Raw genomic sequence first — 27,191 nt, 5'->3', positions numbered from 1 at the left:
GTGACCACGAGAAGGAACAGGACCCCGGTTGGCGGCTCTTGGATGGATTTTTTGACCGGGTTGGCGAGCCTCTCTACACCCGGTCGTTGGCTTCCCCCGCCGGCTGTGTGCCAGTCGGCTCAGACGCCTTCGACTCCGTGGAGGACGCCGCCGCAAGACGGGCGGCAGGCTTCCCTTTGGCTGGGCACTCTCTGGCGAAGTGGCCCCCGTTCCCGCAGTACCAGCAGAGGTTCAAGCGTTGACGACGGGCCTTCTCGGCGGCATCTAGTCTGGGACGCACATTGCCCAACTGCATCGGCACCTCCTCGCCTCCTCTGGGGTATGGGGTTGGCGGCGGGGGTCTCCACACCGGACGTGGCTGAACACTGGCGGGAGCGGGGGGTTTTGCCCCGGCTCTACCGCCCTGGCCTCGAACCCATTGTTTCCTGTTGGCAATCATGACTTCAGCCCGTAAACATTGATCAATGAGTGCCTCGAGGGTCTGGGGAGGATCCACCTTGGAGATTTCTTCCAGCATTTCAATGTTGAGACCCTCCCGAAATTGTCCTCTGAGGGCTACATCGTTCCAGCCGGTGTTGTGGGCCAGCACGCGGAACTCGGCTATGTACTGAGACATGGGTCTGTCTCCTTGAAGGAGGCGCCGGAGTTTGTGACCGGCTGCCTCCAAATTGTCCTCGATTCCCCAGGTCTCCTTAAGGTGATCCAAGAAGCGTTGTGCTGAACTTAGGTGGGGGGAGGCTTGATCAAACAGGGCCGTCGCCCAGCTAGCCGCTGGTCCGTCAAGAAGACTGTAGACCCACGCCACCTTGATGTCTTCTTGGGGAAACTCGGCATCACGGGCCTCTAGATAAGCTTGACACTGGCGGCGGAAAACATGAACCTTAGCAGCTTCTCCAGAAAACTTGGTAGGCAACGCCATGGCCGGGAGGCGAACTCCGCGCTCCCTCAACCCTTTTATTTCTCCATCCTGCGCGTTGAGTCTGTCACGGATGCGGTCCACTTCGTCCTTGCTGATGGTGTAGCTGAGCGGCTGTCCAGCCGGCGCGGCTCCGGTAGACATCCTGGCCTCGGTTAGTTGGTGCTTATGGGCGGCGGAGTCAAACTGTCACGACCCAGGCGGCAGAGGCACCAATAACCATACACAGAGGCCAGAATCTAACTAATATCTTTATTGAAGGAATATATAAAGTTAATAAAAACAAGTATAGAAAATAGTCCAGAATTAGACCCTTCAGGAAAGGTCAGAATTAGTCCAAAAAAGCAATGTCCAATAAGAAATATTAAGGTCCAAAGTTGTAATCCAATAACCGAAACACTCACTTTGCCAAGCAAAGTGAGGGGAGATGACAAGGTCCTTAGTCCATAAAACTTGAGCGTGGCTAGGAAATAACTTGATACTTGAAACAAGGCTTGAACGTGGAACAAGGTAACTAAGAACAAGAACAAGGTCCGTGGAATAACTTGGTAAAATCCGTGAAACAAGGCAAGGATTAGTCCTGGGAAACAAGGCAAAGTCCGTAGGTAAACAAAGGCTGGGAAGCAAGGCGAAGGCTGGATAGCAAGGCAAGGCTTGAGCTGAAGCGAGGCTTGAATCGGAGCGCGCTGTCCAGACACAACTCGCTCCGTAGGCTGACGAATTGACTCCGCGAAGTTGCTACGCGGGCAAAACACCTATATAGAGTCCAACTTTCTCACCAAAGCGGTTCTCTGGGAATCAGAAACGAAAGCTAAACTCTGAGACCAGATGTTAAACTCCTTAAAGATTCTCACGAGAACCAATGTTAATTGGCAACATTCTTAGCTGCTATCCTCGCACTCCTGCGCGAAGCTGAATCCAAACTTCTCTGTTGTTTACAAAACTCCCGGCGCAAGAACACGGGAGAAGTAGGCTCTGGGGTTGTTTGACATACTTCTGGGGCACAACTTTCTTGCAGGTGCAAGGTTTCCAGATCTGCCTGGGAAGGATCTGGCTGAGAGGAATCCAGTTCAGACTGGGAAGGTAAAAAACCCAAGTTTTCATCTTCATCAGGGATTACAATGTCCTGAGCAGGACTACAAGGCCCATGGTTCATCACACTCGGCCTCCAACTCAACTCCGAGAAGTCAAATCTCTCCCCGTCAACCCGAATCCGGTTCATCGGGGCCCTCTTCGACTCCGTCACAGAGACTGTTTCACTACCGTTCGACAGATTCCTAGCTCTCCGCCACCACATCGCCCTTTGTCGATCCGCCCGGAGGGTCAGAGCCCGTGCCATTCAAGTCCTTCTGGGCCACATGGCCTCCACGGTTCTCACGACCCCGTTTGCCAGGCTGCGCCTTCGGGTTCTACAAAGGTGGTTTATAGACACTTTCAAGCCGTTCTACCACCACAACTCCAATTACTTGTCGGTACCGTCGTTCGTCCGCCAGTCCCTCTCATGGTGGACGTCTCACCAAAACGTGTGCAGGGGCCTCCCATTTCATCCAGCCCCGCCGTCGCTAACCATAACCACGGACTCCTCCACCTACGCTTGGGGAGCCCACATGAGCGGTCTAACGGTTCAAGATCTTTGGTCCCCATCCGAGAGGGCCAACCACATAAACTTCCTCGAGCTTCTCGCCATTCTCAAAGCCCTGAAAGCATTCTCCCGCCTCATCCGTCACAAGTCCATCCTCATTCAATCGGACAACCTCGTAGCAGTATTCTACATCAACAAACAGGGCGGTACGGGTTCGAGGAAATTGATGCTCCTCTCCTCCCGTCTCTGGGTTTGGTGCATAGCCCACGACGTACAGGTCTCTGCAATCCACCTGCCGGGCGCCCAAAACGACCTAGCAGATGCCCTCAGCAGGATGACATCTTCCTCTCACGAGTGGAAGCTCGATCCCGAGATCCTCGACGGTCTGTTCCTGTCAGGACCCAGGCTACAGAGCACCAATAACCATACGCAGAGGCCAGATTCAATCTAATATCTTTATTAAGGAAATATATAAGATTAATAAAAATAAATGTAAAAGTTAGTTCAGAAGCAGACCTTTCAGGAAAGGTCAAAATTAGTCCAAAAAAGCAATGTCCAATATGAAATATTATGATCCAAAGTTGTAATCCAATAACCGAAACACTCACTTTGCCAGGCAAAGTGAGGGGAGATGACAAGGTCCTTTAGTCCATAAACTTGAGCAAGGCTAGGAAATAACTTGATACATGAAGCAAGGCTTAAAACGTGGAACAAGGTAACAAGGAACAAGAACAAGGTCCGTGGAATAACTTGGTAAAATCCGTGATACAAGGCAAGGTATAGTCCCGGGAAACAAGCAAGGTCCGTAGGTAAACAAAGGCTGGAAACTGGAGCGAAGGCTGGAAAGCAGGGCAAGGCTTGAGCAGGAACGAGGCTTGAAACGGAGCGCGCTGTCCAGACACAACTCGCTCCGGAGGCTGACGAATTGACTCCGCGAAGTTACTACGCGGGTAAAACACCTATATAGAGTCTAACTTTCCCGCCGAAGCAGTTCTCTGGGAACCAGAAACGAAAGCTAAACTCTGGGACCAGATGTTTGACTCCCTAAAGATTCTCACGGAAAGCAGTCTTAATTGGCTACATTCTTAGCTGCAATTCTAGCACTCCTGCGCGAAGCTGCTTCCAAACCCCTCTGTTGTTTACAAAACTCACGGCGCAAGAACACGGGAGATGTGGGCTCTGGGTTTGTTTGACATACTTCTGGGACACAACTTTCTTGCAGGTGCAAGGTTCCCAGATCTGCCTGGGAAAGATCTGGCTGAGAAGATTCCAGTTCTGACTGGGAAGGTAAAAAACCCAAGTTTTCTTCTTCATCAGGGATTACAATGTCCTGAGCAGGACTACAAGGCCCATGGGTCATCACACTATCCCCCTCCTCAAGGCCCCTCCCAAACTGGGACTCTCTCCCCGAGGCGCGAGGTCGCGGCTTGGCGGGATAGGTCTGATGAAAGCGACGGGTTAGATCAGGAGCATGGACTGTGGAGGCGTCTTCCCAAGAGCGTTCCTCAGGGCCAAAACCCACCCAGTCAATGAGATATTGTAGGCGGCGGCGGTGAAAGCGAGAATCCAAAATGTCCTCAACCTCGAACTCCTCCTCCCCATTCATCAAAACAGGAGGGGGGGCCGGTTGGTCTGTATCAGGACGCACACCATCCGCCGGAAGGAGCAGGGAACGGTGAAACACTGGGTGGATGCGCATTGAACGCGGAAGTTGGAGTTTGAAAGTCACGGGGTTTAATTGCGCCACCACTGGATAGGGGCCAATGAAACGGGCATCTAACTTCCGGCAAGGGCGGTGGGAGGGCAGAAAGCGAGTGGACAGAAAAACCCGATCTCCTACCTTGATTTCGGGGCCCGGCTGGCGATGTTTGTCAGCGTGGCGTTTATAGTCCTCCTTGGCTTGGTCTAGTTGCTGGAGCAAAAGTTGTTGTACCGCTGTGAGTTCCTGCAGCCAATCCTCTGCTGCGGGAACTTCTGAAGTTTCAATGACAGGGGGAAAGAAACGTGGATGGAAGCCGTAGTTTGCAAAGAACGGCGTTTCTTTTGTAGAAGCTTGAACTCCATTGTTATAGGCAAACTCTGACAGTGGTAACAGAGAAGCCCAATTGTCCTGTTGGTAGTTTACATAACAGCGAAGATACTGCTCCAAAGTGGCATTGGTGCGCTCCGTTTGCCCATCTGTTTGGGGATGATGAGCTGAAGATAAGCGAGAGTCTATGCCCAATAGTTTTTGTAGTGCCTTCCAAAAACGAGAGGTGAATTGGGATCCACGGTCTGTGACTAAACTCTTGGGCAATCCATGTAGTCTGAAAACATGTAGAAGGAATAGATCTGCAGTCTCTTTGGCCGTGGGAAGACCTTCACAGGGAATGAAATGGGCTAACTTGGTGAAAAGGTCCACCACCACTAGGATCGTGGTGAATCCACAGGAAGGTGGTAGGTCAGTGATGAAATCCGCAGAAATTATTTCCCATGGCCGAGATGGGGTAGGAAGGGGATGCAGAAGCCCTGAGGGCTTCTCCCTTCTTATCTTGGAGCGCTGGCATACTGGGCAGGTGTTGACATATTTTTCCACATCTTTGCGGATCTTGGGCCACCAAAAATCCCTTAGGATCAGATGCATGGTTTTAAATAGTCCGAAATGTCCTGCTGGTTTGCAGTCATGACACAGACGAAGCGCTTTTTCCCTGCCCGGTCCGGGTGGGATATAAACATGATTTCTATAGCATAGCAGTCCATCTTTAAGCGAAAAGGGAAAATGCAGACCTTGACGAAGTTGGTCCTGCGCCCAGGCATCTGCTTGCTGACTAGCCCTGATTTCTTGAGCACAGATGGGTCCTGGAGTAGAGGAAGTTGAACCAATGGGAGTGGATTTGGTGTTCCCCACTGTGAGCGTGGCAAAGTTCTCGGGTTGTAGTAATTGGGATTCAAAGGTCTCCTTGCGTCCTGCAGCGTATTCCGGTTTACGTGACAGGGCGTCTGCTTGCTTGGTTTGGGCTGGGGTCACATAATGAATCTGGAAGTTGAAACGTTCAAAGAACAAAGCCCAACGTTGCTGCCTCTGATTTAGCTTGCGGGCAGTTCTTAGATGTTCTAGATTTCGATGATCAGTGTGGACTTCAATGGGAAATTTGGCCCCTTCTAGCCAATGTCTCCAAGTTTCAAAGGCTGCCTTTATGGCCAGTAGTTCCTTTTCCCAAATGGTGTAATTTCTCTCTGGTGTGGTTAGTTGACGGGAGTAAAAGGCACAGGGACGAAGGTGGTCTCCCACCGGTTGTAAGAGTACAGCCCCAATTGCCACATCAGAGGCGTCCGCTTGCACAACAAAAGGGGTTCCAGGATCTGGGTGCTGTAGAATTGGCTGGGACGTGAATAATTTCTTTAGTTGCTGGAACCCTTTCTCTGCTTGATCAGTCCAGCGGAAGGGCTGTTTTCCACGGATGCAGCTAGTGATTGGGTCAGACCAGCGGGCAAAATCTGGAATGAACTTGCGGTAATAGTTCGCGAACCCCAAGAAACGCTGCACCTCTTTCTTGTTAGTTGGCGCCCGCCATTCCAATACTGCTGAAACCTTGGCTGGATCCATGGAGAGCCCTAGAGGCGAGATACGGTAACCAAGGAAATCTACCTCTTGTAGATCAAAAGCGCATTTTTCCAACTTGGCATAAAGTCCATGATCCCGCAATCGTTGTAACACCATTTTGACGTGGTTCTCATGTTCTGATTGTGATCTAGAAAACACCAAAAAATCGTCCAGGTAGATTATCAAGAACCTATCTAGATAGTCCTGAAAAATGTCATTGACAAAATGCTGGAACGTTGCGGGAGCTCCGCATAATCCATAATTCATAACTCGGGACTCGAATAATCCGAATTTGGTCTGGAAGGCGGTCTTCCACTCGTCCCCTTCTCTGATGCGAACTAAGTTGTAAGCCCCCCGAAGATCCAGCTTGGTGTAAACCTTGGCTCCTCGAAGTCGATCCAGTAGATCCGAGATTAAGGGCAGGGGATAGCTGTTCCGCTTGGTGATATTGTTCAATGCTCTGTAGTCCACCACCAAGCGTAGTTCCCCTGACTTCTTCTTCACAAACATCACTGGGGAGGCGGCTGGGGATTGAGAGGGTCTAATGAATCCCTTACGAAGGTTTGTCTCTATGAATTCCCTGAGAGCTTCTTGCTCTGGTTCAGTCAGGGAGTATAGGTGCCCTCGCGGGATCGGGGCCCCCTCCACCAGGTCAATGGCACAGTCATAAGGTCTATGTGGGGGTAATTTCTCGGCTTCTTTTTCATTGAATACATCCCAATACTCGGAGTACTTCTTGGGCAGGGTGATGATGGGCTCGGTGTCTGTGGCATGGCAGACCTTGGCTACAAGGCAATGGTTTTGGCAGTACTGTGAAGCAAACTGCAGTTCTCTGTTGGACCAGGAGATGCTTGGGTCGTGGAGAGTCAGCCATGGAATTCCCAAAATCACAGGGAAATGGGGAACCTCGGTAACAAAGAAAGAAATCTCTTCCATATGTTCCCTTATCCACATCCTGGTGGGTTCCGACCACTGACTTACGGGGCCCGTCTTGAGGGGGCGGCCGTCTATGGCTTGCACCACACGGGCATTCTTGAAATCATGATATTGTAATCCCAGAGAGTCGGCATACTCTCTATCAATGAAATTGTTGGTGGCTCCGGAGTCTATCATGGCGTGGATCATGACGGGTCCCCTTTTTGCTGACCATAAGGTGACCACGAGAAGGAACAGGACCCCGGTTGGCGGCTCTTGAACGGGTTTTTTGACCGGGTTGGCGAGCCTCTCTACGCCCGGTCGTTGGCTTCCCCCGCCGGCTGTGTGCCAGCCGGCTCAGACGCCTTCGTCTCCGTGGAGGACGCCGCCGCAAGACGGGCGGCGGGCTTCCCTTTGGCTGGGCACTCTCTGGCGAAGTGGCCCCCGTTCCCGCAGTACCAACAGAGGTTTAAGCGTTGACGACGGGCCTTCTCGGCGGCATCTAATCTGGGACGCACGTTGCCCAACTGCATCGGCACCTCCTCGCTTCCTCTGGGGTATGGGGTTGGTGGTGGGGGTCTCCACACTGGACGTGGCTGAACGCTGGCGGGAGCGGGGGGTTTTGCCCCAGCTCTACCGCTCTGGCCTCGAACCCACTGTTTCCTGTTGGCAATCATGACTTCAGCCCGTAAACATTGATCAATGAGTGCTTCGAGGGTCTGGGGAGGATCCACCTTGGAGATTTCCTCCAGCATTTCGATGTTGAGACCCTCCCGGAATTGTCCCCTGAGGGCTACATCATTCCAGCCGGTGTTATGGGCCAGCACTCGGAACTCGGCTATGTACTGAGACATAGGTCTGTCTCCTTGGAAGAGGCGACGGAGTTTGTGACCGGCTGCCTCCAAATTGTCCTCGATTCCCCAAGTCTCTTTAAGGTGGTCCAAGAAGCGTTGCGCGGATCTTAGGTGTGGAGAGGCTTGGTCGAACAGTGCCGTCGCCCAGTTGGCCGCTGGCCCGTCTAGAAGACTGTAAACCCATGCCACCTTGATGTCTTCTTGGGGAAATTCGGCAGCACGGGCCTCTAGGTAAGCTTGGCATTGGCGACGGAAAACATGAACCTTAGAAGCTTCTCCAGTAAACTTGGTTGGCAACGCCATGGCCGGTAGACGGATTCCGCGTTCCTTCAAACCTTTTATTTCTCCATCCTGGGCATTGAGCTTATCACGGATTCGATCCACCTCATCTTTGTCGATGGTGTAGGTAATCGGCTGGCCGCTCGGCCCAGGTACGGTTCCGGTAGACATTCTGGCCGAGGTTAATTGGTGCTTAGGGTGGCGGAGTCAAACTGTCAGGACCCAGGCTACAGAGCACCAATAACCATACGCAGAGGCCAGATTCAATCTAATATCTTTATTAAGGAAATATATAAGATTAATAAAAATAAATGTAAAAGTTAGTTCAGAAGCAGACCTTTCAGGAAAGGTCAAAATTAGTCCAAAAAAGCAATGTCCAATATGAAATATTATGATCCAAAGTTGTAATCCAATAACCGAAACACTCACTTTGCCAGGCAAAGTGAGGGGAGATGACAAGGTCCTTTAGTCCATAAACTTGAGCAAGGCTAGGAAATAACTTGATACATGAAGCAAGGCTTAAAACGTGGAACAAGGTAACAAGGAACAAGAACAAGGTCCGTGGAATAACTTGGTAAAATCCGTGATACAAGGCAAGGTATAGTCCCGGGAAACAAGCAAGGTCCGTAGGTAAACAAAGGCTGGAAACTGGAGCGAAGGCTGGAAAGCAGGGCAAGGCTTGAGCAGGAACGAGGCTTGAAACGGAGCGCGCTGTCCAGACACAACTCGCTCCGGAGGCTGACGAATTGACTCCGCGAAGTTACTACGCGGGTAAAACACCTATATAGAGTCTAACTTTCCCGCCGAAGCAGTTCTCTGGGAACCAGAAACGAAAGCTAAACTCTGGGACCAGATGTTTGACTCCCTAAAGATTCTCACGGAAAGCAGTCTTAATTGGCTACATTCTTAGCTGCAATTCTAGCACTCCTGCGCGAAGCTGCTTCCAAACCCCTCTGTTGTTTACAAAACTCACGGCGCAAGAACACGGGAGATGTGGGCTCTGGGTTTGTTTGACATACTTCTGGGACACAACTTTCTTGCAGGTGCAAGGTTCCCAGATCTGCCTGGGAAAGATCTGGCTGAGAAGATTCCAGTTCTGACTGGGAAGGTAAAAAACCCAAGTTTTCTTCTTCATCAGGGATTACAATGTCCTGAGCAGGACTACAAGGCCCATGGGTCATCACAGTTCCTCCTCTGGGGACGCCCTACTCTGGATCTCTTCGCGTCTCCCCACAACGCTCAGCTACCCCGCTACGGAGCGAGACTTCCCCCGAACTCCTTCCCCGGCTGTCTAGGGGATGCCTTTCTACTGGACTGGTCGGCGGAGATGCTTTATCTTTTTCCACCGATTCCCCTCATACCGAAAGTTCTCAAAAGACTTCTCTCGATCTCGGTCACAGCGATTCTCATAGCTCCGGCCTGGCCCCTCCAACCGTGGTATCCAGCCCTTCATCGTCTCTCCAGAGGAACGTTTCGCCCTCTGCCTCCCTCGCCGCACCTTCTCTCAAGGGAGGACGGCAAAATTCTTCACCCGGACCTCCCTTCCCTTCATCTCACTGCATGGAAGATTCTTACCTAGCCTCCCTTCCGCAGAACCTGCAAGACGTCCTTCGGACAGCCCATAAGCCGTCTACTACCAAGGCTTATTCCTATAAACTCTCTCGCTTTCACGCCTTCCTTCGATCCCGTAACGTCGACACCTTTCCGACCTCGGTATCGGTGGTCCTCGACTTCCTCATGACCCTCGTCGAGAAGAAACTCTCTCTCGCTTCTATTAAGGCTTATCTCGCAGCTCTTTCCTGGTCCTTTCAACGCCACGGTCAGCCATCTCTTTTTTCTCACCACTTGATCAAAACTTTTCTCCGAGGCTACAATAACATCTGCCCGCCGTCGCCACCACCTACGCCGGGCTGGAACCTCGAACTTGTACTTTCTCAACTCACTTCTGCTCCCTTCGAACCGCTTGCCTCGACCGATCTCCGTCTGCTTTCCTGGAAGTTGGCCTTTCTAGTGGCAATCACGTCGGCACGACGGCCATCCGAGCTTGCTGCTCTCAGGGTCGACGAGCCTTATCTACGTTTTCACCATGACCGCGCTGTTCTTCGCCCGGACATTACCTTTCTCCCTAAGGTGGTGTCAGCTTTCCACCTCAACCAGGACATTGTCCTACCAGCTTTCTTCTCTAACCCCTCCTCTCCTCTCGAGCAAAAACTGCACCTTCTTGACGTTCGAAGGGCACTTCTCTTCTACAGGGACCGTACCAAGGACATCCGTAAGACACAAAGACTCTTTGTCGCCTATGCCCAGGACAAGTTGGGTAATCCCATCTCTTCCCAAAGACTGTCCCACTGGATCGCTCAGGCCATTGAGTTGGCCTACGAACTAGCCAAGCGACCTCCTCCTCCATCCATCCGCCCGAGGTCGACTAGGGGCCTCTCGGCTTCAACCGCCTTCCTTAGGGGTATTCCGCTTGACTCCATATGCAAAGCGGCTATCTGGTCAAACCCTCTTACGTTTGTCTCTCACTACAGGCTGGACAATAAAGCCTTAAAGGACTCGGCCTTCGCAAGATCAGTACTCTCATCTTGCCTCTCCTGACTCTCAAACGTCTTTTCTCCTTATATTCACCCGCAGGTGACTCTCTATACCTCTCCTTCAAGTTTGGGCCGGTCTTTTTCCCCATACCTACCTCTAGGGATATGTTTTTCCCTGAGTGTGTTGAGCAGTTGCTCTGTTGCTTTGTACCGCCTTATTGATCCTGGCGGATATGTCAAAGGCCATGATGTTTTTTCCCCTCTCCCCCCTGGGAGAGCGTTTATATGCACTATACGCAATTGCGTGTTTTCTATCATGTTTATTGAATAATTTCTATGTTATGTTTCCTCTTCTACTATGCTCATGTTTGCATTGCACTGGTCCTTTCGGACAATTTATTGCACTGGTCTCTTGGGACTGTTATCTCTATATGTCCTAATAAATATATGTTTGGACATTCACTGATTGTCGAGTTTGCCTTGTCCCACCATCCGGGACCTTAGCGTGTCAGTCTCCATTAGTGTGTATTCACAGAGTACACGAAGAAAAAGGACAGGTTGCTCACCTGTAACCATGTTTCTTCGAGTGTACTCTGTGAATTCACACAAACCCGCCCTTCCTTCCCCTCTGGCAAACCTCTCCCTTTCTCGTTGCCTTGGCGGCGTAGGAACTGGAGAGCGGGCGCCTGGGGCTGCCTTATATGCCCCTTGGGAAGGGGGGGCGTGGTTACCGCCAAAATTTGAACTTCAGCTTGGAAGAGTTTCCGTCGGAACCTGCGCAGGCGCAGCTTCTCCATTAGTGTGAATTCACAGAGTACACTCGAAGAAACATGGTTACAGGTGAGCAACCTGTCCATAGGAGGTTGCTCATTATACGTTAAAATGTGTAGAACATAGCCTCTGTCGTTTCCTGTAAATGTACCCTCTATTTTAAAGTTAGAGCAGTGTTCTTTATACACCTATTTGACCAATATAGCTAATTATACTGCTTTAAATGTGGTTCATGTGGCCTCCTGCTATGAATTTATTGCAACTGAACTCCCATTGTCTACAACTAACCACCTGAATATATGTAAAATCACAGAAAGAGTACCTATTATTGTTGTAACAGCATACTAAATAGAATGCGATTAAAGTCAATAATATGAGATTTCCTGATATCTTGAATGGAAACATATCTGAAGTAGAATTTTGTTCAGTGTTTCTAGATTTTCTGTACTTCTTTTTAGTTCTTGCCCTACCCTCCACTGAGGGAAGAAGGATATTTGTGTGTGATATTTATGCTGATAACATGCTCTTTGTGGATAAAGACATGTCCTTCTTTCAACTGTGAAACTGCTTGATTTGTTTGGCATTATATCTGTTAATATTATTATAGTCCTAATAAATGTTATGAAATTATCAATTTTTAGACATGGGATGTTCTCTATGGAAAGCTTTTCATCTGAAATCATAGAAATTCTGATGTGTGATCTTGTCATAGTTGCAACCTCATATTGAATTTTTGTGTTTCCATGTTCAGGATGAAGACACTTGTGAGGATGGCATGCCCAAGAAATTTTAAAAGATGCAGACCACCTGATTGAAGAAGGTGGCTCTGTGATTATCCCATTTGAGTAATACAGTAAGTGCAAATTGTTTTCACCGGTGTTTAAGTTGCATGTTCATATAAGCGGTCTGGTAACCAATATTGAATGTACAAACTTCAGAAGTAATTTTAAGTACAAATATCTGCACTATCAAGTTACCATTTATACTTATGTATGAGTCTCAAACTTTCAGTAAAATGAGCAACCTATAGCATGTGAGTCGACTTATCCATGGGTCAATGTGAGTACTGTATCTTAACTCTTATTAAAAAAGGAATTGTCCCCTTCTCTGAGTAGAGAGGTAAGAGGAAGAGCTTAATATGTCCTGAGAGACCCTTAAAGAAGACCCCTTCTGCTGTATTTGCCATAGTGTAACTTCTGGCCTTTTCTAATATCTGGTCAGGAAAATGGTGGAAGCAGTCAGGAGCAGCTTGCCCACTGTGACAGTATTAGGACTTTTCCTTCTTCACTGAGCGACCCTCCACTTTTCCATGAGTCATACCAAAATCTGCCCTCAACTTATACATGAGGCCGACTTATGCATGAGTGTACACAGTATAAGTAAACATAGCCATCTATTCAATATGCAGCACCAAAAGTAGGGGGAGGGTGGTGTTAAAAGCAAAGTAATAAGACAGTTGTCAATTCTGTTTATGCAATTTACAGGAAATAACACTATATAAAACATTTTTTGTTCCTGGCTTATAAATATAATGTCCCAATTGGTTACATCAGAAAAACATGGGAAAAGTTTATTAAACTGCAAACAATTTTTTTTTGCATGATACCCTACAGCACATTTTGCTATAGTTTTTCAGTTAATATTTCAAAGAGTCAACCAATTCAACATAGTTTGTGGCAGCCACAAAAAATGAAGTTTCTGGCGTAGAACAACTACTTTCAAAGTAAGTACCACACAATTAAACAGGAATAACACTTTCAAACCAGGAACAGATTTTTTTTTCAAATTTTGTTACATAGTGTAATACAGTGTGAGAACTGAGAGCTTGTACAAAATTTAGATTTGTATTTGCTGAAAGTTTTATTCATTTGGTTCAACTTGCGCCATCAATTATGTGGTGCCTATCAGTTACTAATAGTTGGATATATGCATTGTGTGCCTCATTGTGCAAATACAAATCTTTGCTTTGTATTTGTGTAACTTCACTCTTGATATAGCCACAATATTTTAATGATTTCTGTTATGTCTCAAGTCTTAACAAAATTATATTTTTATTACTAATGGAAATAGCATGTTGCCTGTGATCATCTGAATATGGAAAGTGCCTAGTTAAATATTCTTTGTCTTTGTTGTTTTTTCCTCTTTTCTTTTCTAGTTGCTACTGTCTCTTAAGCAAGTCATGATTACATTAACTGAACTCAGATGTTTAGCAGATGCCCAGTCTTCATACCACGTCTTGAAACCATGGTGGGATGTCTTCTGCTATTACCTCACCATGATCATGCTGCTTGTTGCTGTCCTTGCTGGGGCTCTCCAGCTCACTCAAACTAGACTACTATGCTGTCTTCCTTGCAAGCTCGAGTTTGACAATCATTGCGCAGTGCCTTGGGATCTGGTTAAAAGCAACATTAATGTATCCTTCGGCTCTGCGGCTCCAATAACGCGCCCTCTAAGAATCCAGAATTATCTTCATCGGCAACAGTATTCCTACATTGATGCAGTATGTTACGAGAGAGAACTTCATTGGTTTGCCAAATTTTTCCCATACTTAGTACTTCTCCACACTTTCATTTTTGCCGCTTGCAGCAATTTTTGGCTTTACTATCCCAGCACCAGTTCACGGCTAGAGCATTTTGTAGCTATTCTTCACAAGTGTTTTGATTCTCCTTGGACAACCCGTGCCCTGTCAGAAACAGTTGCTGAACAGTCTGTGAGGACTCTGCCACTCTTAATATCTAAGCAATTTATCTCCTCCCCAAGCAATTTAGCAGAATTGGACAGCAAGCGGCAATCTATGTCCTATTCACAAAGTGGGCTGGAAACAGCTGGAAGAGAGAGCTCCTCTAATGTTCTAGACAGAAAAGAAGGCGAACAAGCAAAATCGATTTTTGAAAAAGTGAAAAGATTCAGAGTGCATGTTGAAAAGAAGGATGTAATTTATCGAGTGTACCTGAAACAGATCGTGGTCAAAGTCATTGTGTTTATATTAATAATGATTTATCTCCCCTATTATTTAACCTTTATTACGCTAGAAATTGACTGTATAGTTGATATTCAAGTCTTTACCGGCTATAAGAGATATCAGTGTGTCTATTCATTAGCAGAAATCTTTAAAGTGCTAGCATCATTTTATGCTATCCTGGTGATCTTATATGGTCTGACATGCAGTTACAGTCTGTTATGGATGATGAGAAGTTCACTTAAACAATATTCCTTTGAGAAGTTGAGGGAGCAAAGTAATTACAGCGATATCCCTGATGTAAAAAATGACTTTGCGTTTATTCTTCACCTAGCTGACCAGTATGATCCCCTGTATTCCAAGCGGTTCTCAATATTCCTGTCTGAGGTGAGCGAAAATAAGTTGAAGCAGATCAGTCTAAACAACGAATGGTCTTTAGAAAAACTGAAAAGCAAACTGATACGCAATTCTCAAGACAAAATGGAGCTTCAGCTTTTCATGCTAAGTGGTCTTCCAGATGATGTCTTTGAACTGACAGAGATAGAAGTTATAACTCTAGAACTGATTCCTGAGGTTAAGCTCCCTTCATCTGTAAATCAGCTACCCAATCTGAAGGAACTGAACATTTATTATTCATCATTAACTGTTGAATTCCCAGCACTGAACTTTCTTGAAGAGAATCTTAAAATCCTGCGTTTGAAATCAGCTGACCTGGGAAAGATTCCACGTTGGGTCTTCTATCTACGAAACCTGCAGGAGTTGTATTTGACTAGATGCTATGTGCCGGAACCCCAGAATGGCTTCTATAGTGAGGGCTTTCAGGATCTTGTGAATCTGAAAACGATTTATTTAAGGAACAGCCTTTCCCGCATACCTCAGGTGATTACAGACCAGCTGCCTTCTCTTCAGAAGTTATCTATTGACAATGAGGGGAGAAAACTGCTGGTGTTGACCAACCTGAAGAAACTGTTGAACCTGAGAACGTTGGAGTTGATCAGCTGTGACTTGGAGCGCATTCCACATTCCATCTTCAGCCTGAACCATCTGCGGGAAATAGATTTGAAAGACAACAACCTCAGAACGGTAGAAGAAATCATTAGTTTTCAACATCTGGAGAATCTTTCTTGCCTGAAACTATGGCACAACAACATCTCATACATCCCGGTACAAATTGGAACCTTGGCAAACCTGGAGCAACTCTACTTAAATCACAACAACATAAAAAAAATTCCACCACAGCTCTTTCTTTGCAGAAAGCTAAGTCATTTGGATCTTAGTTATAACAAGCTAACTTCTATTCCTGATGAAATCCAGTATTTAACAAATCTTCAGTACTTTGCTGCAACGAAGAATCATGTAAGTAGATTGGTTCAAAATGAACTTTAAAAAGCTATTCATTCCATATGTGTCCTTCTTTTCGCTTCCATGCAATCACATTTTCCTGAGAGCTGGTTGTGTTATTTCAAACAAAACTCAGCAGAACAAGCTGATTTTCTTTCCATCTGTTTTACTCATTTATTCATCCACTGAGTTTTGTTTAGTTACAAGTTTAGGGGACCTTGTCTACATACCCCATGATACCAATGTGAATAAAAACACGAGCATGCTACATGAGCCACATAGAATTCTGTATGAAGGACTGGCACTTGACTGATTTATTGTTTGTCACGTTCTGTTTTTAAAAACATGAAGATCAAGCAGTGCCCAACTTGATGATCAGATGGCTAAAGCATTGTTCTTTGAAGAATTTGGGCTCAACATTTGTGTGAACTCATTAGGCAGCCTCAGTTAAATCCATTGCCGGAGGCTCTTCATACTTTATGGCACTTGCGTAGGAACAAATGTTTGACTGTGTGCATGTTGCCAGTTCTTACAGCTTGTTCCTATTTGCTGACATGAGCATAATAGTAACATTGTCATCAATTGTACTATGAAGGACTTCATGCATGACATGTGCATATTAAACTTCTTTTTAATCAGCATTTTCAAACTGCAAACTATTATGTCTATAATCCAGTCATAAATTATAGAAGCCAGTTGTACTGTAGCCGCAATTAAAATTCAGATTTCTTTATTAGTCTGTTAGGCTCTGTGCTTTATTAGGAGCATGGAAAATATTTTTAAAGCATGATTTCTAGGGCTTGACATGCAAGAAAAAATAAAAAGAGAAGGTTCAAGAATGAAAATGTTATTGTTCTCAAAAGTGGGTTTCATTCATACCCTATCGCACATATAATAGTCTCAAGATGGTAGATCAGTGGACTATAATGAGATCAGTAGGATCCAGTGAGATCTATGTTTTGATAGGTAGCCTTTCATTGGTGGGAAAAAAACAATTTCCCTTCCTTCCTAAGGCCTTCTATGCTGTTTAAACCTCTGAAGTAGGTTTTGAGCTACATAGGAGGCTATAGGGTTGGAAATCCCCATTTTGCTAATGGACTTCTGCAAACAAAATGTTGAATTTAGGCCTAAATAAATAAATCCTTTTTGTTTTCATGCAATACAAAGATTGTGGATAAACCCTCCCATCAGTGCCAGGCTCATACAGTGATATTTGGAGAGTACTTTAGGTCATTGCTCATGTGAATCCCCAAACAGGTCTTTATACTGAATAGGATACCAGTCAATATTATGGGGTTTAAAAAAATATTGGAAGAGAGTAGAAGTAAAGAAAAACATGATAGCTTTTGCAGTGATGAAGGAAACCTATGCTCATATTTGGTTGGGAGTGTAGATTTCATCTTTATTTTGAGTTATTTGTAAAGTAAATTCAAAGACATAGCCATGCTAGTCTGGAATATCAGTACAGTAGAATCTCACTTATCCAAGCTAAACGGGCCGGCAGAAGCTTGGATAAGCGAATATCTTGGATAATAAGGAGGGATTAAGGAAAAGCCTATTAAACATCCAATTAGGTTATGATTTTACAAATGAAGCACCAAAACATCATGTTATACAACAAATTTGACAGAAAAAGTAGTTCAATACGCAGTAATGTTATGTTGTAATTACTGTATTTACGACTTTAGCACCAAAATATCACGATATATTGAAAACATTGACTAAAAAAATGGCTTGGATTATCCAGAGGCTTGGATAAGCGAGGCTTGAATAAGTGAGACTCTACTGTATATAAAGGGATCTTGTAGAACTGGTTTCTAAGGTGCTATTAGTTCCCATTGCTTCGTAAAATAATTGCTTAGCTTAATTGACTTTCCACTTTTAGATTGATCCAGGCTGGTGTTTTGAAGGCATTTATTTTAATAGTGATACATGGCTATTGACAAAGGCCCGTGGATTCGCCACGCATTGTGACTAATCCGTAGGGTCCCAGTGGGAAGCGTGGAGAACTTGTTACTCCACATCCCACATCACACAACTTACCAGGGACCCCATCACATGTGGGGGAAAGTCCAATATGGGAAGCCTTCCGTGTTGCTGGGGCAGCAGCATACGGCGCTTCCTCTCCCCTTTGCCCAACCGAAAGTACATGTGTGTCATGTAATGGGCCCTGTTGGGAAAGAGGAGAGGAAGTGGCGTATGACGAGGAAAGGAGCCTGTCTGATGTATGACAAATTTCATTGAGCTTGTACCCATATGTCATTTTTTAAATTTGGAAATTACTAGTAAAAAACATTAGGAATCATCCCTTAGCTGTAATAACTTGTTGATGGTCTGTGACATTTTCTTAGCTGTCTGTTTTCATGAAGGAATGTATGTTAGATGATAATAAAAGCACCCTCATTGATTTCATTATTAATTCATTACTAATTTGTATTCCTGATGGTACATTGGCATGCCTTAGATACTTTCTGCTAAAGATAGATTTTCAGGTTATAAATACAGTGATTGCCTTTCAGCTTAATATCCTTTTCTGTTTGTCTCTCACTTAGATTGAGGTACTTCCGGATGAATTGTTTCAGTGCAAAAAGCTGCAACATCTCCTCCTTGGGTATAACAGCCTGACACAGTTGTCTCCTCAAGTCGGTGAACTTTCGAACCTTCTTCACTTTGAGCTGAAAGGAAACTACCTGGAATCGCTTCCTGCTGAGCTGGAGGAGTGTAATGCTCTGAAACGGAGTTGCCTAATTGTAGAAGAATGCTTGTTAAACATGCTTCCCCTTCGGGTGATAGAGCCTGTTCAGATATGTTTGGACAAAGTCTGAGTGAACGAGAGTATGAGTGAATAAGCATTGGTCTTGAGTGCATAGGCAGAATCCTATGGAGTATTTTCAATCCTAGCTGCAAAGGAAAGCATAGATAGAAGGGAAATGCAAGTCTGCAGCTATGTGTGGTTTCAGGTATTTATTAATTTAGTTGACTTAAAGTTCTCTTTGATAAGAGCATGCTTAGGTCTTAAACAAAACAAAAAAATCCAGGCATACCAAGAATATGCATGCATCTCATAAAAATAAATTTATTGAATGACTACAACATCAATAGTATTTTCATTACATTTGAGTGTCTGGGATGGAAGGACATTACCTGAATCTTGTAACTCTGCCACTCTTCCTGAAGCAGCAGTTCTTACATATATATATATTTTTTGCAAGGACCAACAAATTTAATTTTACTTGTGTTTTTACCTTGGGCACATTGCTGGAGTGGATTGGAATAGAGTTTGCCATTAAAGGTTGTCTTATAAAAAGCACACCCTTTTTTACACTAGGAAATAGTTTTAGAATGAGATATCTTCATTTATTTATGGAATAATTCAACAGGAGGCGGTTGTGTCTCCCCGAAAGATAAGGGAAAATCCACTGAAAAACTACTGAGCTTTGCCCAGAATTATCCCCACTAAATGCCACCTGGACTTATTTATATTATGTTGCTTTAAAATAGGGAGAATGGAATCCACTATCTATACATAGGGGAATACAACTGGACTGGGTTTTAAGATTTAAATCAAAGTCTTGGAGAACTATGCAAGGTTTTAAATTCAACATGATAGGTGTCACCTAAATTGTGTTATGCTTATTTTGTGTGTGTGTGTGTGTGTTTAGAAATCTAGCTTTCTAATTCTTGCTTCTAATCTTAGGGCAACAATAGAACTTCAATAGGGCATTGTTTGCCATATCTGGCAGTTTTCACATTTCACAGTTTTCCAACCCTTCCTAATCTTCTCTCTTGGGAAAAGATTATTTCAAAGGTGTATGTAAACCAGTAATGGGAAAGTGACAGTTGATGCATTTGCAGATTGTGTGGAGTATGTTTAGGAAAATCAAAATAGATAATGGTAGGAAGTGGATTTGGATAATCCTATACACTTGTCACATATTCATTAAGGGATAGATATGTACATTGATGATGCTATGTAAACATAATCAAAAAGAATGATGATGATGATGATGATGATGATGATAGGAGGCATACTTTAGAAAGTTGCCATAATATTATGTTATACTAATTTTAATTGTCACTAATACAGAGAAGATATAGCGTTCAGATATCTTGGGTTTTCAGGATCATCCCCTCATTGTATGTCAGCATGAAGGATGCTACTGCTAAAGAAAGGAGAGAAGTAAAGTGAGTTTTGACCATACTTTCCTCCCTCTGACCCCTGTACTTCTCCAGATTAGCTATAAATAATTGCTTGGCTCCCTGGAACATTATGAAAGGTAGAACAAAAGCTGTAGAGGGAATTAAAAATGGCTGAAAATCTACTCCTCACTCCTTTTCCAATAAGAGCATCTACTGCAGTGGTTCTCAACCAGTGAGTTCCTAGGTGTTTTGGCCTACAACTTCCAGAAATCCCAGCCAGTTTACCAATTTAGGATTTCTGAAAGTTGAAGGACAAAACATCTGGGAACCATTCTATAAGAGTTATTGGGGAAGAAGAGTTATTTTTGTATCTGTTTCAGTGCTGCTCTGAGACATCTATTCTGGTATGTAAAAACATAGTAGCATGATCTAAATGTTTATGTGATTATGTATTCAAATGTTCTGACTATTTTTAATCCCTGTTTTGTGAGATCAGGTTGAGTATGGTACTAGAAAGATGTGTGAGAAATTGATACTGCTTTTTTCTTAAAAAATATCTTCATGATGCCACAAAATTGTTTCAAAAAAAATCTCGACACGTTGATGTTTGTTCATCACAAATAACCACATTCCAAAGACCTATAGCTCTCAGGGAACAGAAAACATTATTGTTTTCATGGATTTAATGCAGCACCAATGATCCCATCTTTTTTTGAAAGGTACAATTTACTATTATATCGGGGCACTGTTTAGTCTGTGAGCTGAGCAATATTAATGGATTACCTTTATGTTTGCAACAGCTGAAATCAAGTAAGCTTCATGAAATTATAATAAATGTACATTGTTATTGTATTTGCATACCTTGGAATAAAGTAACTAAAGCTGCTTTCTTTTGGTCAAAAAGCTGCAGACCTGGAATGATCAAAAGTGCACTACTCTTGTGTCTGCATTAGGGAAGAATCAATTTATAGGCCAACATATTACACACTTTCGCATGTCATAAAATTAGTAATGTTCTCAGTTTTTCCTTCCCTTTATTTTATTTTATTTTATTTGCTAGCATCACTTTCCTTAGTTTATGATTTGTGCCTGTGGACAGTCATGTTAACGTCATCCGTTAAGCATGGTGTAAAGTGATACCAGAACATAGTTCATATTGCTGTGGCCCAAAATCTGTGGATATCACAACACACATTGAGTATTAAGATTTTAAGAGTTTTGACTTAATTTGTCTTTTAAAAATTAATGATCACTGAAACTGAGAAAATGAATTCTGTTAGTGTTGTGGTTTTGTTTGTTTTTTAAAAAATAGGCATTATGGGGAAAACAGTTGTGAGTCTCGAAAATGTTTGTTTATATAGAGGGTTGATTCTGACACAGCTTTTAAAAGAATGTTAGCTTTCCAGGAGTGATTTTTTAAAGTTCTTTGTTGACTTTGCTTAGATTGGCAATAACTTCTTTGACATTCCTTCTGCCCAGGTTTTATCTCTAATGCTTTAAAATCTTAATAGCAACATCAACAGAAAGGGTTCTGTGCTGCCTTCAGAAAGGATCTATGGGAATTGGAAAGTGCTTTCAATGGCAGCAGAAATAAACTATATTCATCAAGCTGCAGCCATGACTTGCAGGCATGAATGCATGATAATTTGATCTGATAGCTCAGTGTTATATAACATGAGCATAAAATAATATTCTTTTAAAGTGAGATATAGATCACATTGACATTTTCATTTAAATTAGTAGCAAAATGTTTTTAAAAAGACAAAAAGTCTTAAAGGCTGGCATTGCCGGCCTTAATGCATGCCACGTGTGCCTTTTTAGTTTTTTTTCTTTATCCAGACCTCATCCTTCAGATGGCAGAGCAGAACTATTAAGTATTTTTGCAAACTGTTGTTCTGTTTCTTGTCTCCACCCTTCATATGTTGTATTGGAATGAAGATCATTTCAGTGAATCAGTTGCTAACCCCACTGTCATAATTATAGGACAAACTATGGTAACTTCAAACCATATATGTATATAGCACTTATTTTATACACAATGCTTCTCAGTTTGTTTCAGTATTATAATGTTGCTCAGTTTGGAGGAGGGCAGGTTGGGAGAGAGTCTTTTAAATACGGTCTTGCAGATATTGGCAACATGTCAAATATTGAATAAAATTCTGTTAACTTGTCTAAGCTTAATCCTACTCATATTTTAATTTGTTTCATGTGATGATAATGGAGCAAGGTCTGGTCATTTAACTCTGCACAGTTAACATTTAAACATTAGAAGCATCACCTAACCATAGATAAGCACTTTTAAAGCTTCCCTTTTTAAAATTTGGAGAAAGATAAGCACTTACCTAACTCTAGCCCATTAAAATCAGATCTAAAAGTTCTTAGCTTTGTACAATTAGCTTTTTATATACATTTTGGCAAATATCTTTATATTCACTTGGCATTTGGAGAAATATTCATTTTTAAAATATGCATTCTGAACAAAATAATGGAGATAGAGCACTCTTATGCACAGTTATTAATGGTAGTTTGAGTACACACTTGGGACATTCAGATATGTCTGAAAACAGTCTATTGTAGGAGTTCAGCACTGTAGAAATAGACACCACTATTGTTTTCCACTGGAGTCCTCAAATACTTTAGTTGTAGACTTTTCTTGTGTTGTAGTAGAGAACAAACTGCTTACTGTTCCTCAACTTATTTTAATATTTCAAGTATTTAAATGCATGGACCTGAGAGTTTCAAAGCTCCCTATTTTCTCTCTCATTTGGACATGTATAAATATTTTGCCTGAAGCTGCCATTCCCATAATTTGAAGATGGAGACTAATTTTGGGGAAGAGACAACTTGCGCATGACTTACTTGCTGCTTTACTCAATTTAGAAATCTCTCATTGCAGGCAGGCCTCAATTATCAATGCTTCTGACAAGGACGTTTCTTTATGCAAAGTCTACTTATACGTAGGGGCTGTGGTGGTGCAGCTAAGCGGGTTAAACTGCTTAGCTGCAGAACTTGCAAAGGTCGGCAGTTCGAATCCGTGGAGTAAAGTGAGCTCCGGTTGTTAGCCCCAGCTTCTGCCAACCTAGCAATTCAAAAACATGTAAATGTGAGTAGATCAATAGGTACTGCTCCAGACAGAAAGTAACAGCGCTCCATGCAGTCATGCCGGCCACATGACCTTGGAAGCGTCTACAGACAACGCCGACTCATTGGCTTAGAAATGGAGATGAGCACCATCCCCCCAGAGTTGGACTTGACTAGAGTTAAGGTCAAGGAGAAACCTTTACTTTTTATTTATATGTATCCACTCCTTGTCATCTGTTTGGCTGAACTATTTTTTAGCAGCCTCAAGTGCTGGAAGGATGGTTAAGAAGTTCTGGGAAAACATGGGATTGCAACATCTTATCCTACAATAAATATGTTGTAAGATTGTGCTGGTAAAGAATGGGATTCTGCTCTAGAAAATCCTTCTCTAACTGTGCCTGCCTACAATAGTAAAGGTAAACAGCAGCTGCTTCTAAAACCCCTTATTGATCATATGCAAACAGCACTACAAGTAAAAGGGGAAATCAAATAAGTCTGCCTCATCAGTTACCTTCAGTATGTTAAAGATGTTGAGATCTATCATTTAACTCACCACAGAGGGAGGCTGGGGAAAGGAGAAAAACCATCCCTGAATGTGTTTGGAAGAATCCTGCAAGTGTTCTCTAGAAATTTCAACGTGTTTTCCTTATACAAGGCTTACCTGACCTTTCATAGGTCAAGCTTTATTGCACTGTTTCCTGTAGACATGTAGCTGCAACTCAACACTGAAAGTCTGTCTTTCTTCTGCCCTGCTTTAGCATATTTCCATTGTCAGTGCATTATCATTATTATACACTATCACACACTTCCGTACACCACACAACACAAGGAAGCGGGGGGGGGGGGGGGGCTCTTTTGTCAGAATCTTTATTAACTGGTGTATGCCTGTACTACTTTCATGTCATTATTTATTTCAGGACTTTGGTTTTAAAAAATCTGTGTTGCTCTAGTTCCATCTGTTGACATAACAGGAAAAAACGTTAAACCCTTCTATATTCAAGAACTTGCATGAAAGCATTTTGACTTCATTTTCTGTATCTTGATCGGAAAAAATAAGCAAACCACAATGCTTTCTCATTTCAAATTTCCTGTATGAAAAGTTCAAAACACCAGAATTGTAAAAACACGGAAAAGAATACTTGAAATCAACACATGGCACTGAATTTCACTACTTCTGCCAACTGCAACAGCATTTTCTCTAGATTATGTGGACGTAGGTTGCTGCGAGTTTTCCGGGCTGTATGGCCATTTTCCAGAGGCTTTTAGTAAAATGGGTATACAGGCCGGAAAACTCGCAGCAACCCAGTGATTCCGGCCATGAAAGACTTTGACAACATATATGTGAAAGTAAAATTATTTTTAGAAATAATGTAAAATATACAAACATCATTGACCTAAAAATCTTATGAACTACACTAGGGGTCTAGCCAATTTTGAGGGATGATGGTGGTTGCAGCTCAACAACAGGTAGAGTGTAGGTCACAGATTAGGGTCAACAATTGTTGGAGTGGTTCCATATATGAAAGAACAATACAGTATTTAAAGTGAAGGACAATTTTAACCAACATAATCTTAACCAGTACTTCAATGGGAAGTGTGGGCCTGCTTTTGGTTGATGAGATAGTCAAGTTAATTAGGATTGCTGTGTGCCTTCAAGTAGTTTCAGAATTCAGGTGAGACTGAAGTCTAAAATTCAGGGCAGGAGGTGGGTAAATGACCTTGGAAGGCCACATCTGCTCCGTATGCCTTAATTTGGGGACCCCTGATCTAGAGATTTCTGGAGACACTACTTCTCTAGCCATCTTTAGGTCCTTCAGTGTGACTCATATGTTAAGCTTTAACTGAGGTTGGCCGTAGTGTCATGCTGGAAGACCTAAATAAATCCTAAAAAAATGTTCTCTCAAGTAAAATAAAAAGCAAATTCTTTGTTTTTGTTGTTTCACTTTGGGGATCCTGTGCACTTAATCCAGTGGTTCTCAACATGTGGGTCTCCAGATGTTTTGGCCTTCAACTCACAGAAATCCTAACAACTGGTAAACTGGCTGGGGTTTCTGGGAGTTGTAGGCCAAAACATCTGGGCACCCAGAGGTTGAGAACTCAGCAAATGTGGAAGGCTGGCTGTATAAACCACCTTTTCCCAATGGGATTTAAAGTGGCTTACAAAAGTTAAAACAGATGGAACTCAAATTTGCATTCTGTGAAAGTTAAAGCACAAATAAATTACCAATAAGATTAAAAAGCATTACCATTAAAAATAAAGTAACAAATGTAAACAGCACCGGCACATCAAAAGCCCCTTTCCACTGAACAGTCAGTCCTTGGATGCCATCCAACTTCTGTTTAAACTCCAGCAAGGAAGAGTTCACGAGCTTCAGTTAGTCCAGTCTCTGGTCAAACAGCTCTCACTATCAGGAAGTTTTCCACAATGTTTAATTGGCACTTTCTCTGTTGTTAATTAAAGAAGACATTGTGGTGATCGATACCAACCATCAACAATAATTCCATCTACTGTTACATTTCATATATCTTTTGTGAAATGTACCCCTATTTCTTTCTCCTAAATGAGGCCATCCTTCTAAAGTTGAACCACCAGGGGTCCCAGTTTGTACACTTCACCACTGTTTTCCTTTGGGTTTTGCAGTTTTGATTTTCTCAAGAACTTTAAGGAGTAGGTCAGACAGTCAATAACATGCACTGCTGCGCCACTCAACTATTGGAGGGATGCCCAAAACAGAATAACTTGTTTGTCTCTGGTCTAGCTGGGGTTTCCAAAATCTGCAAGAATGTCACGACCCAGGCTGCAGAGCACCAATAACCATACACCGAGGCCAGATTCTATCTAATATCTTTATTGAAGGAATATATAAAGTTAATAAAAGCAAGTGTATGAAATAGTCCAGAAATAGACCTTTCAGGAAAGGTCAAAATTAGTCCAAAGAAACAATGTCCAATATGAAATATTAAGGTCCAAAGTTGTAATCCAATAACCGAAACACTCACTTTGCCAGGCAAAGTGAGGGGAGATGACAAGGTCCTTTAGTCCATGGAACTTGAGCGAGGCTAGGGAGTAACTTGAAACAGGGCTTGATACAAGGCAACAAGGACGAGGAGCAAGAACAAGATCCGTGGAATACTTGGCAAAATCCGGGAAACAAGGCAAGGCAGAGTCCTGGAAAACAAGGCTGAGACCTAGGAAGCAAGGCAAGGTCCGCGGAGGTAAACAAGGCTGGAACGGGAACGTAGGCTTGGAAACAGGGACGAAGGCTTAGAAGCGGAGTAGCGCTGTCCACACACAACCTACTCCAGTTGCTGACGAATTGACTCCGCAAGATCCCTTTGTGGGCAAAGCACCTAAATAGGATCTAGTTTTCCCACCAAAGAGCAGTTCCCTGGAGAACCAGAAACGAAAGCTATTCTCTGAGTCCAGATGCATGACTCCTTAAAGTTTCCCATGGAAAGCAGGCTTAATCAGCTGAATGCTTAGCAGCTATCCTAGCACTCCTGCGGGACGCCTGTTGAACTCCCCTCTGTTGTTTACAAAAAGCATGGCGAGAAAACGTAGGAGATTGTGGCTCGGGGCTTGTTTGACAGACTTCTGGAAGACAAATCTCTTGCAGGTGCAAGGTTTCCAAATCTGGCTGGGAAAGTTCCAATTCTGGCTGGAACGGTGAAAAACCCAAGTTTTCCTCTTCATCTGGCACCACAGTGCCAGGAATGGGACTACATTGCCCATGGGTCATCACAAAGAACACCAGTTCTCCATTTCTATTAAAGCAGATGCAATGTTGTATGTTTTCTTCTCTCCCCCCCCCCTCTTTCTCTCTCATCACACATACACATCAGTGGTAATACCTGGCTTCAACTTTCTTTGTTTTATTCTGAATTTTAAAGGCACTACTCCAAATAAGAAATTGATTTGAAGGATAGGTTCCACCACCAGCTCCCTTTCCCGCAGTTGCCTTCTCGCTCTCTCATTCTCTCTCACAGCAGATGTCACCACAAAATATCAATTTTCAAATATGTCTGAAAGTAACTGTGGTTTTACAGAGAAACAATACTCTATCACTCTGAACTGCAGGTAGTAATGGTATGTATTGACTTACTGAGAGTTCTTTGGCATCACCTTTTACCCATTTCCCTGTGAGCCACAGTGGCGCAATGCGTTTAACTATTGTGGTGGCAGGACTGCTGATATAAAGGTTGGGTTAGTGACCTGAAGATTTCCAGTTCGAATTT

General features: G+C 43.6%; 1 protein-coding gene across 3 annotated transcripts in view; it reads left to right on the top strand.

Moving 5' to 3' along the window:
- Positions 1-22,055, top strand: part of lrrc8b (leucine rich repeat containing 8 VRAC subunit B) — a 54,599-nt gene extending 32,544 nt beyond the window's left edge. For 2 of the 3 annotated variants that reach the window (XM_008109283.3, XM_062978036.1), the window contains 3 exons: positions 12,186-12,287; positions 13,590-15,749; positions 18,287-22,055. In XM_008109283.3, the coding sequence (XP_008107490.1) occupies positions 13,614-15,749; positions 18,287-18,559 (2,409 nt within the window). In that variant the 5' untranslated portion in view covers positions 12,186-12,287; positions 13,590-13,613 and the 3' untranslated portion in view covers positions 18,560-22,055. Of the gene's footprint in view, positions 1-12,185; positions 12,288-13,589; positions 15,750-18,286 lie in introns of those variants that run through there. The other variant, XM_062978037.1, reaches the window with a different exon arrangement.
- The last annotated feature ends 5,136 nt before the right edge of the window (positions 22,056-27,191 follow it).

Source organism: Anolis carolinensis, chromosome 4 (genome assembly GCF_035594765.1).
Source record: "Anolis carolinensis isolate JA03-04 chromosome 4, rAnoCar3.1.pri, whole genome shotgun sequence".
NCBI lineage: Eukaryota > Metazoa > Chordata > Lepidosauria > Squamata > Dactyloidae > Anolis > Anolis carolinensis.
This window is presented reverse-complemented; position numbering and strand designations above follow the sequence as displayed.